Source organism: Capricornis sumatraensis, chromosome 9 (assembly GCF_032405125.1).
Source record: "Capricornis sumatraensis isolate serow.1 chromosome 9, serow.2, whole genome shotgun sequence".
Classification (NCBI taxonomy): Eukaryota; Metazoa; Chordata; class Mammalia; order Artiodactyla; family Bovidae; genus Capricornis; species Capricornis sumatraensis.
In genome coordinates this window covers 72990790-73003861 of record NC_091077.1, presented here as the reverse complement: position 1 = coordinate 73003861, position 13072 = coordinate 72990790, and the positions used below count along the sequence as shown (strand labels likewise).

The window sequence follows — 13072 nt, the reverse complement described above, 5'->3', positions numbered from 1 at the left end:
ATATCATTTTTTATGTTGTCCTTAAATTTTTTTCCCCCTAAGGATTGCTCTTGACCCTGAAAAGATAGTCTTTTTAAAATAGTATTACAATAATTGCAACCTCCTATCATCTGGATGAACCATATTATATATTTGTTTCTTAATTTTTGGATCTAAGGTGTACATTTCCAATGAGTAACATTACACCTTTGGATGCTGTGTGTGTTTCTAAAAAACAGGTCATGATGAAACTGCACGTACCAGAGTTTCTTACATTAGTCTCAAGTCTTAGCTTAACAACACATTTCTATATTTTATCAAGGCATTCAGAACAAAATATCTCTGCCTTCTGCACAATGTTGTTATTTTTATAAAACCAGACTTTTATCATAATAAAGAAGACAGTGGGCTCCTTTCTCTTGCAAGGAAAGATTATTCCAGCTGTGATCATGAACCTACTATGAGGAAAATTTTACCCCCCTTATAAGCTAATGATAATCTTTCAAGTATTGCCTCTATATAGTTTTTGCATTGATAAGCAAATGAATCATGTAAAAAATTGATTTTTATAATGGAGAGCTACTAGAATGCATGTTAAACTTAGCTTACCAGAAATCTATGGTAAACACATAGAATTAAATAATTCTGTAGAAATGTATGTAATAGATAATTTCAATTTATAGCATCCAAATATCATGCATGATGTTAACATTTTGCTCTAATTCTCTAGCTGATTATGTTTATAAAATATCTAAAAACTGTGTTTAATATTTAAGGCTGTATTTTTCTAAAGGCAGATAAACATTCTCAAAATGTACTTATAAACATGTAAATGACTCTGGAGATAGGGTAATAAACACATCCCATTATATCCCTTAAAACTGAAAAGGCAATCCAAAAAATGACAAAAATTAAGTTAGAATTAAAACTTTTTCATAAATCTCAAATCCATCAGATTTAATTGCAGTATGTTCTAAGATGACACATAAAATAGAAATGGAGTAAATTATTTAGGCTACTTTTAAATTTGTTTTCATGTCTATCATAACCTCAAAATCACCATTTCCAGAAATCAAAAATATCAGAAAATTCTTTTTAAAAAGAATAAAGCAGGCCCATTTTAAAACTTTTTCCTGAGCCCTTGAATCCTCTACTATGGTAGAGGACATTATATTCACTTCAATTAAAAAGAATATATCTTATCTATATTTAGCCTACCACTACTCTGTTCTTTACATTTTTGTTATTCTGAGGGGGTTAAATAGATAATAGATTCCATGAAAATTGCTGCCTGAATTAATGTAGTTGTTTCTGTATCATAAATTCACTATCTTGAGTCTTGAAAGAGTAGTTTTTCAACTCATTCTGAGTTTGTATTATATATCTTCGAGGTTTGTGGCTCTCCAAGACTTAGGTATGCATATGAGGATTAGGTGAAATGCTTCTTGCTTACACGATATTTGATTAAAGAATTAACATACACATTTATTAAAGTTATTATACATAATTAAGTTTAAATGAGCAGTCATGGGTGTGTTATCTGTACTCCAAATAACAATACGACCATATAGCTGATTATTAACGAAGGTGTGTGTGTGTATGTGTGTGTGTAAAATTGTTTAACAAACTTAAAACTATGCACAGAACTTAAGAGGATACTCATATTCACATGTTAAAGTATTAAACACAATTTCCTAAACTAGAATGAAGATAAGATTTTCTAGATATATTACAAAATTCTGCAGATTTTCTATGGATTGATATGGAGAAGGAAGATGAATAGGTAAAGAAATGAGATGCATGCCCATTCATAAAAGTTATTATCACTATTCTGACTTTCTTTTTGTCCGTTCCTCCCCTACCTGCAGTGTTTGCAGTTTATTTCAAATTTTATAAACTAAGAACAGTTTTCCTGAAACCACTCTAGATGTTTAGATATACACAGATTTTATATTAATACAGCACAGAGTTATTTATGCACTCTATTTTGTGACTGATACATTTTATTCCTTAATACTTTTTCAAAGAACTTAGTAAGGGGAAACCAAGTGGAATACAACAAACCTGGAGGAATTTGTATAGCATGTCCTAGAATGAATGCTTGAGATTGATAGGAAAGGACACCTGGTAAGACCTTTGACATATTTCTGAATTGTGCCTTTGACAAAAGAGTTTCCGTTAAACCTCTGAGACACTAAGGGCATTTGGCGGCCTCAAAGCAGACCTACGTCCCATACCCCTATGATCACACTACCTAAAGATATAAAACGAAGATTCTAAATCCATGTTACCATTCTGTTTTAAAATCACAAATTGAATTCTTAAGCTTCTTATTCTTTGCATATCTTTGCTGTCTAGATGGAGAAGAGATGAATTTCTTAAAACTGCCATTTCATAGTAGTTTAAATATTGCTATTAAATAGTTTCAACAAATGCTCTGGAGAAAGTACAGCATAAGTTATAGTTGGGAGTCATAGATAATAACCTTAGTTTCTTATGTGACTTTGAACAATAATTCATTTTTTGCCTCATTTGTTTTACTCTGAGATCAATATTTTGTTTTGACTTCATTATTCTTTGCTTAACTAAATAAGATAGGCTGGTTATCTTATTCAAAGGCTATTTAAATAAGTGTGTAATGTCTTGTACTATTTGCTTCTATTGTTATAAATATTGTATTATTAAGTGCTATCTTCTTCCTGAGTATAAATTCATTAGTAAACGAATTAAGTGGTATACAAAGAAAAATACATTTTTACTACAGAAAATTACAGTTTAAGTGCACTGAGATAAAAAATACTACCATCTATCTCATTCACCTTTTGTCCCAAAGATGGGGTTAATCGAACACAAAATAGTGGATTAGTCTGTAATATTCCACAAGAAATGTTTACAGCAACAGATTCAGAAATATTTTAATGGAATCCAATGCAAACAAAGCAATGTGGAATGAAATAGCAATGCAGTCTTTGGGCTGGAAGGGAGAATATTACCCGCCTTTCTCCCTTGTAAAATCAAATCATACTTGCAAATGATTATGAATGTCAAGTAAATGTAACATTACTTTCATGACATTATGAGAAGTTTGAATTGCCTTTTATCACGTTTGGGTATGTGCCTGGGATGACCATGGAAAACTGAATTAACACTGGGCAATCTATTGAAAATAGGATGAGTCATTACACTACATGCTGTTATTCTTCTTACTTTACCATGTAGAGGGAAGCAATGCTTTAATAGTAAAGGCTTAATATCGTTCTCTAAAATAAAACACAGTAACGCTACTCACCTCCTAATCCCGGTCTCAGGCGATTGTCATAACCATCTAGGAGTCGGTCCAAAATCCTGGTGAAGACAGTGGTGTTGTCTTTAAGTTCATCTTGTAATGAGGGTTGTCCATAGCTGAAATATCAGAGGCAATAGCTAAATTATACATTTCGACTAAAACCTTTTTCCAAATAAAGCCTTCTGCAATTTTTTCCTTTCTATTGAATCTTAATTTGAAAATTCCTTCTTGTAAAATTAAAAAAAAAATCATAGCTTAATTCTTAACATTTTCTTATATTTGCTCTCATATATGATATGCTCTATATTCTAATATTTCTAACTTTGGAAGGAAAATTAAAGGACATGAGTTGTCTCTTTACATTTATAATTCTCAGTGTGCGTACAAAGTTGTAATGCATGTTTTCCCTGGGTAAGCAAGAACATTAATGCACACTACTGAAAAACCGAAATCTGGGAAACTTCTTCCCAAATTAAAAAAAAAGTATTTAGGAGCTACCAAAATAATTAATAGCTTTGTTTTCATTTAATATGTAGCATAATCCTAAAATTGCATCTACCAACATCCCTTCCTTCATCCACTTCCTATGTTTCTTTTGTAATTTTTTATGTCCTTTCAGGTGTTTAAATGAGAAAAATAGAACTTGTTACTTATGATAATTATTTGTTCACATCAGTGTGTAATTTCTATTTCATTAAGGTTTATGAACCAATAAACCAAAACTGTTTATAATTTGTCTATTCAAACCTCTAATTAATTGAATTTTTGTCCTTGTTGGTCTTAGAAGTAAAATATACCTTGGAAAAGGTAAGAGCCAATATTCTTAATTTATGGTTTTACTAAGCGATAATGCAGGATTATTGTTTTAAGAAAGCACAGCTATTTGTGAGAAGAATTTGAACTAAAATCCAGTTTTCTTTAACTTTTAGACATTATTTTCATTCTTCTATATCAGAGTAATTATTTCTGTTTAATTCTTTCTATGTGAATATCTAGTTTTTAATTCCTTATCATTACTAGTCTTTGAATTTTGATCATGTAATAACCACAGTTCAAATATTATATATTTATTGTATCAATCACATTATTATCTATGCTCCTTAAGTCATATTTTATGTAATGATTAAGATGACACTTCCAAAATCCTTTGGGAGAAGAGTCTTCTATTTTAGGATAGATCACGCTTACTGATACATTTCATTGATAGCTCTGACCTTGAGAAAAAATGAATATAGAGTGTAAACTAAAAAACTGACATAAAAATATCACTTTCATATTTTCTATGTAATATGCTTTTGGCTTCTTACTTGTGTGTTTATATTACTGATTAATCTAAGAAAAATGTAACAGTTGAAACCAAGGTTCACTTATTTGACAAAAGCAAGAAATATAATCAAGTATCAGTTAAAAAACAAATACTATTATTTAGGTAATTAATGTTATACTGGTAAAATGTGAAACTTTTCTGATAAAATTTTAATAAGCTATAACTGACATCTATTCATGAATATGAAATATATTAAATGTACCTCTTTGAAACAATTCCACAGTATCATAAATTCAATATTAATACCATGCAGATTGAGGGTTTACTCTCTTTTGGCAAAATTAAAGATCTTCTTGGTTTCTGAAATCAAATTTTCAGCAAGCTCTGTGTCTTCTAGGATGTCTCACTAGCAGATGACAGTGGTAAAGCAAAAATAGTTTTCTGAAGGCAATTGTTTTTAAAAACTCATTGTTATAAAACCTACTGCCATGCATGCATCTTTCAAGGATATTAGAAGGTCATCTTGATAAAGGTAGAAAAGAAATGCTAGCACACTTTGAGTTGTGAATAGGGCCTGATCAAGCATTCTAAGGAAGAAGCACTAAAATAAGAAGGGGGGAGATGATGAGATGACGTGACATGACAGAGCATATTGGATTGCTAATATGATTCCCCCAAAATGGAGTGGTCTATTACCTTTACCTGCATTTCCTTTGTTTTTATAGCATATGTCAAATTCAGGAAAGGCTTTTCACCCCCTGGTTTGATTTTATAAATGTTGTTCTCACCAATTGTTTGGATTGGAATACAAATGCCAAAAGAGTCTTTTCCCTCCCTCCCAGCGAACCATTTCTGCTCTGCCAACTGGAATGATAATCATTCTTTTATGTGATTTTCTTAATCAGATTATGCTTCATCTTTAATTCTCATTTACTATGTAATTGTCAGAGAATAAGCCTAAGATGAAGATCAAGATTATTTATTTGCTATTAAACACTCATGCCAATGTAATGTCTCCTAAACTGAATATATAATCTATAATTTGTAGAGAAATGTCAGTTACAGTACTTGATTTTGATTCTGTATGAGCCACTATATAGGAAAACACTGTGCACTAACTCCATCTACAGGTCATCACAATAGTAACACTTCATATAATGTTTCAAAAGCAGTGAGGAACCTTTTACTGCTCAGATTAAGAGTATCTGACAATAAGGCATTTCCTGTTCATCTGGCAGTCATTATTCACCATGCACAATAACAAACATTAAAAATGGACAACTTCTCAATTGAAAAAAATCCTCCTAAATCCTCATATTTCCAGACTATTCCATCTCTCTGCCTTAACCTCTAAGGGTTCACTTTTTGTTACATTATGGAGAATCTTAGATTTTTACAGTATGGCTAAGACTTTGGCCACAGGAACAGATTACACTAGAAATATAAAAGCAGATAAAGGAGAATCTGAAATATTTGGTCATTTATATCTTTGCTATTATAATCTATCTATATGCTTGATGGGATCATTAGCTAATATTTTGAATATAGTTAATCATATTATTACATTTTTCTCATAACTTGTCTCCACAGTAAACTTAAATAGAAAAGTTCAGTTTTATCTACCGTTCTTAAATGTGTCTAGTATACTCTACTTCTATTAGTTATATAAGTTATAGTTTCAAAACAAAATGCACATGCATTTATAAAAAATTATAACATTCAAATTAAAAATATTATTCCAAAGTTTCTACTTGCACATAGTCAGAAGTTACTCTATGATCTTTGCAATTAGTTAGAAATTTTCTTGTTGGAAAATCAACTTACATAGTATGCAGATATTAATTGGGGTAACTTTTTTTTATGAATTAGGAAACTGCATGTTTTGTTCGGTTACAACTAAGCAGTGAAAAGTTCAATTTAAGAATTAAATGGTGAATTAACACATTCCTTAACAAAAGCATGTTAAGTGTATTGTAACTAACATGCAGATAAGATAATTATTTTTTCATACTGTTCTACTTTATTAGCTGGAATTTTATTGCTGTTAAGTTTTTTTAATTCCCTTAGTCATGAATTTATCCAAGGTTAATTTTCTTCACTCTGAAAGAATAAATGAAAAGTTACAGAAATTCTCATGCAGATTTAAAATAAAGGGTCCCCACCTTCTTCCAGTCAATGTGCTCAGAAAGAGGGTCCAGGCCCAAAGGTAGTCAGAGAGACCAGGACTTTTCTTCATTGCGGGCTTGTGCAGCTGAAAAGTAGAACAAGTAGAGATCAATGTCTCTTGCAAGAAACATCAGGTTATAACCACTAGGGCTGACTGAGGCAGTTCAGATAAATGCTTTGAAGTCAGGAAATGACCTCACTGGGATATGACACCTCATTGGAAGCAATGGAAACCTGGACCATCCATTCTCCACTTTCCCTTCCATTTCTCCATTCAGAAATATAAGTGTCTTAGTTTCTCCTGTAAAAGAATACAAGTTGAAATGCTCTCAGGTGATAATATTGCTCAACATAGAATTGTGAGTTGTTTGTTTTTATAGGCTTTATATTTCCAGTATAGTTTGAATTACTCTCCTCTTGTTTGTCATCTGATAAATTTGACCTTTCTGATTTGAGTTCCCACAACTGCACTGTGCATTAAAAATCTTCAGCTGGTGTCTACAACAGAGAGAGCATGTCTGGGGGCTGTGATGGGGTTGGTTATTATGCTTTGATGACTGAATTCATCTTGGGGTTCTGGATACACCTTGATTTCAGAAGCAACTGCTATTTATCTTAGAAAAAAAAATCATGAGATACACTGTTGAATCCTGAAGTCGTGCTTGTAATTCTCTGCCTGTGATTGCCTTGTTAAATATGCTCACTAATGCTTCTGTGGGGCTAAAGGACACACTTTATAGTCAGTCCATGTGCTGGTCTCTCACACACAAACCACACTCACATAAATGCACACAAACATGCCTACACATATTTTTAAGCCCTCTTGGATTCTGCCGGGTTGCTGCTAGAAAATGTTTCATCTCAAACAGATGGAAACTGGAGTGCTTTGCTTTGCATGAATAAGGGAATCTTTTTTTCCCTCTTAGGTAAAGTGCAATCAATCACCGTCTGATTGCTGAATTTCGACTTGGTAGTGGGATGCTGGAGGAATGGAGGAGTCTGGAAAGCTTAGAGAATTTTTAAAATTATAACCTATTTGTGCAGTTAGTTTTTAAAAATAAGTGCACTACCTGGAGAAGGAGAAGATATGGTAACACTTTACTTGAATGTGCGATAATTGATTCCAGTTATGAAACTGTTCAAGGTAAAATTTGTTAGCACTTCCCTGAATCCCTCAGGAGGGTCAGTGATTAATGGATTGCAAGTCTTTTAAAGCATATTTTTCATGAGACACTCTATAGTTTAATGTGGTATGCCTTTAAATACATCTACACAAATGCTTTCCGCACTCTCTGGGATCATTTATATCAGTAAAAATCATTCCAAATGGCAATGTAAGCAATGAAACATAATTAAGGTGCTTAGAGTGGACAGTCTAGATCTAGAGATAAGAACTGTGAGATTCATACTTTTTCCCTAAACTAGTGACTGCTTTTAACATAGAAGAGCTGAATAGGACAAGGAATATTGGATAAATATCCTCATGTTAAAATATTGCATCTAAATTGCATAATTATATTAATCTTTTATTAATCTTCAGCATCTGTTATGAAGGAAAAACAACTTTCTCTACCTTATTAATATTTGTTGATCTTTATTTTTTAAAAAAGGTAATTCCCGAAGGACTAAATGAAACAAAACAAAACCCCAAAGCAAGATACCATTGCTTTCTGTTCTCCACTGACATTTTAAAAAGAGGACAACAAACCTATCATGGCACTTGAGTTGTTGAGTAAGAAAGTTTCTTGCAAATACAAACATAATAGTTTAAGAGAAACGCTAAGCTGTCTCCTAACCCTTTTCCACCTTCAACTTCGCCTCATCAAACACACACTCCAAACACCCATATTCCATGCCACCCACATCAAATGAGAACTTGAGTTTTTTCGTGTTCAGAATGGGAGAGACCCCTACACCAGAGGGCATTTCAGCAGCGTTCACCGGAAAGGAGAAAAGAGGCTTTTTTTTTTTTTTTTTGCAGCAAGAAGGAGAGTGCCTTCCCTAAGATATGCAACGTTGAGACAGGTTTTCTATACCAGCGTCTTAACTTTAGAGGATGCCCCCACAACGCCCCTCCCCACTTCACCTCAGCTCCCTTTTGCCAAAAAAAAAAAAAAAGACCAAAACAACATGTCACCACCTACCCCGCGAAATACATTCAAATCTGCCTGCCAAAGGAAGGAAAGAAAAGAAAGACGGAGAAAATAATAATAATGACGATAATGCTCCTAGACCGCTGCGGTTTTAACCCTGAAAGAAAAACATTCGTTCTGTCTACCTGCTATGTGATCAGGTTCTTGTCCTGTTCCCTCTTTCTCTTTTCCCTATTGCATTCTGGTCTCTCCAGCAAGGAAAAGGCACGTTCAAAGCTCTGCGTGCTGCGGTCCGAAGCCGCACTTACCTCGGGCCCCCTCTGGGCACAGGATCGCTCCAGACCCGGGAAAAGTCTGCGAGAGAAAATCGTGCAGAGCTTGGAGCCGGCGCGAGTCCGCGAGTCCGCGAGTCCGGGCGCGCCGGCAACGGAGGGGCGTCCTCGCTCCGCCGCTCACTCACTCGGTCTGAGCGGGCTGAGCCATCATGGACTCTGCGTGTTCCTTTGCTGAAGATTTCACACCCGAATTTGCTTCCCTATATTCCAATCTGCAGCTATACAACAAAAGATTTTTCTTTACCAAGACAGTAGTAATACGTCCCAGGGCAAACCGGATGTGAAATAGGCGGTGACTTCATGCCAGAGAGATTTTATTTTAGAAAGGAAGGTGGTACCAGCCTCTGGATCTGGAGACCAATCCGCCCATTTTTTATTTGCAGCACAATTTAACTTGCACCGCTCTGGCCCTAATCCCCTTCTCTGAGCTGCAGACTCAAATCCTTCTACAATCTGCTGCAAGCTTTCCCTTTTTGGGGGGGAGTAGAGACGGAGGAGGGAAGAGTAGAAAGGGTTAGAGGCACAGGGACTCTCCTCAGAATCTCTTCACACTTGCAATGTACGAACCCTCTATTTTAAGGTGTGCCTATTAAAAATACAACCGATCAGTATAACTATTCCACCTTTGATCAAATATTTAACCACTACATGTATATGAATGGATGCAAGCGATGAGACAGGGAGGTGCAGGGTTCCACATGTGGAAAGCGCGCTCTCCTCTCGCCTGTCTCGCTCACACGCACTCCCACACGTCTGAGTCCTTGTGTCTTGCAGAGTCACGAATGATGAGGGCTAGGAGGGAAGAGCTCTGGCCGGTGGCGAATTGGCCACCGGCGTGAGAGTCTTTCGCACTTTCACAGGTTATCAGCGCTTTCCACCTCTCCTCAGTCTGCAGTTTAGAGGACAGCCAGAACGCGCTCTGGAACCGGGGTTTTAATCTTTGGAGGAAAACTGTTTGTTTATGTCATGATCCAGAAAAGATAACCTCCTTTAAATATGAATTATGCTGGCTTCCTAGGACCAGGAGTATTTAACTTTAAATAATTCGCCCGGATAATTTCTAGGCAAGCGTCCTATCTCTATTTTCGGATTCATTCCCTTGCCTTGTAACTCCATCATTCTCTGGATTAGAAAAATGAGAGAGAGGGGATGAGAAAAGATGAACAGAAAGATTTTTAGAAGTCAGGTCAAACAAAGCCTGCTTCTAGTTTTTTTGTTTTTTTTTTTTCTCTCTCTCTCTCTCTTTCCTCTTGTATTACCCTCCCTGGTGGCTCTCCACCCACAAATAATTATACACTGAGGGAAGGAGGGTGTGTTTCAACATCAGTCTAACTACATTTCCAAGGAATCAGGGACGACTTGTAGTTCTCTCCTCGGATTTTGTGAATGGGAATTTGTAGCAGAGAGGAGGTGGGTCCTGTGTTTCTGGAAGCATTTACTGAAATGACCTGATGCTGTGGGAATTGTCCCTTCAGCACTTTCTTTCCCCTGGACTAGGTAGCAGCAGGTGCTGAAAAGAAGAGATGGGACTGCACTATGCAATTCTTCTGGTGAACAAAGTGTGAACTTTGGTGAGCTTCCTAGCCATTTTCCCAGGAGGATTTCTAGCAGAGAAGACATTTCTGATACGGTTGTATCATTGGTAAGGGAAGAGAAAAATCTACATGGCCAGTTTATACCACTCATGCGTTTTTGATTCTACAAGTGTTCCTTGACTGTGCTTGCAACACAATCAGCTTATATGATTGAAACTTAAAACAAGTGATTGAAATAAGAAATATATAATTAAAGATCACATTCAGAGTTGGGCTTGGTTTCTTCTGAGTTTTGAAGGAGAAGTGTCACTGGGAAGTTATTTTAGAAATGAATCTTCAAGGAAGGGAGATTTGAAGATTATTTCATAATACCTTTGTTTCTGGGCAGTAATTGCTTACTCTGTCCAGACACAACAAATGTAATGTATTCTTAACAATAGCCACTGAAGGAGCATCAAGAGTTTTCCTGTGTGACATTACCCAATTTTTATTTATTTATTTAATTTTTATTTTATTTATCCATTAATTTACTTATTTATTAAACAGTTCTGAGAATAAAATTCACTTTAGTAAGGTTTCAAAACCCCAGGTTAACAATTAGTAAACATTATTTTCTTACCTGATAATTTAAAATGCAATTTCATAGTTCCATTTTGACTTGAGACTGATACTCCTAAACATGACACAATTTAGATTTTTTTCCCCATCTTTGGCTTTATAGTCACAGCTCCTTTTACTTCTCTTTACAAATTGAGAATGACTTTATGACTAATGACATACAACCAAATCACTCTGCTGATTGTTTTTTTGAGCATAAACACTGAACTTTATCATTTGAGCAATAATGAAAACAATGCCAATCACATCTCACTTGAGACTAAAAGTGTTATGTGACTCTCCAGCAAGATACAACTGCACATTTCCATACCTTTCAAAACAAATGAATATTTATGAATAATTATCAAATGTATCAGAAAACTATGGTAAAAATATGAAAATGGAAATACCTATATGATGATTCTCTATTTAAGATGCAATATTTATAAGATAGGTTTTGCTAGATGATGTATATATAATATCTTTTGGGACATGTATGTTTTTAATGAATAAATTGTGGATGTTTAAAATATTGATAGTATGACTATTTCAAAAATAGCAATTGCAATTCTAAATTATGAGTGTGGTTATTATTTTCCATCTAAGGTGTCATTAACAGGAGCACATAAAACCAGGGAATAAACCATAAGAAATTAATGGCAAAGCAGTCATTTATTTTATATGATCTTGTTACATTGACTCTTTTAGATAGGAGTTGACATTTTTGTTTTTTTCTTTTACCTGGGGGGAAAAACCCTTTAAAGTCAGTGTGCCTCTGATTGAATTAAGTTCCTGAAATCACAATAACTGTGATGTTTAATATTCTTAAAATGTTTACTTATTGCCAAATAATGTGCTAATCAATGTGCATAAATCATTCCATTTAATTCTCAGATCTGTGAGAGATAGTCTTATATCCCTCTTTTACAAATCATTCAATAAATTATGGATTAGAGAGAGCGAGAGATTTGCCCAAGGTCACACAGCTAGTGAATGTTTGTGCTAGAATGCAAACTCAGATCTTCTAACTTCAGAGCTTATCCTCTTAACCACATCTCTACATTACTTTATTTCCTTAAGATGTGGTTGTGAGTTCATGTTTAGATCTGTTTTATTCTTATGTCTATGTTTGACCATCTTCATAGCAGTCACATAAAACCTACCCCTGAGTATTTAAAAAAGGTGTTTATTCATGATGAGCTTTTTTCTTTTGATGATATAGTGTACCCAATTGCACCATGGTGTCAGGCTCACTTTAGTATTTGGAAGTTTTCTTCTATTTTCCTTTTGTCTCATGAGGCTAGTTGTGAAATCCCTTTGAAACAGTCACTAGTTCTGAGCAGAAGGAACTTGAGGTCAAACCTAGGACCAGAGATCATAGGGAGGCCTAATAGCTCTGTTTCCAGTGTTGCAGTCTGGTACATTTTGCTTTTTCTGTCAATTTTAAATGGCAGGAAGCCCTGACCTAATTGAAGAAGTGTACTGATTCTTTTCAACAGAAATGTTTTCACTTTATCCAACTAAATGTGAACCAAATGAGAAAAATAATATCGAGCATGTTCTCATTAATTCAGGGTGGCTTTTCATCATTTACAAAATAATTTTGGGTGAGGGAGAAGAGTTAAGTAAAATGATAAAAATCAAATAAGCTTCAGCTGAGATCTTGGGTAAAGTGTTAGTCAAGTCCAACTCTTTGCAATCCCATGGATGGGTAGCCTGCCAGGCTCCTCTGTTCATGGAATTCTCCAGGCAAGAATACTAGAGTGGGTTGCCATTCCTTTTTCGAGAGTATCTTCCTGACCCAGGGATAAAAT

General features: G+C 34.7%; 1 protein-coding gene across 1 annotated transcript in view; it reads right to left on the bottom strand.

The window, feature by feature from the left end:
- Positions 1-6768, bottom strand: part of GABRA1 (gamma-aminobutyric acid type A receptor subunit alpha1) — a 54732-nt gene extending 47964 nt beyond the window's left edge. The window contains exons 1-2 of the mRNA XM_068979898.1: positions 6695-6768; positions 3269-3381 (exon numbers count right to left, since the gene is read on the bottom strand). Coding sequence (XP_068835999.1) covers positions 3269-3381; positions 6695-6768 — 187 coding nt within the window. The remainder of the gene's footprint in view (positions 1-3268; positions 3382-6694) is intronic.
- Between the last annotated feature and the right edge of the window lie 6304 nt (positions 6769-13072).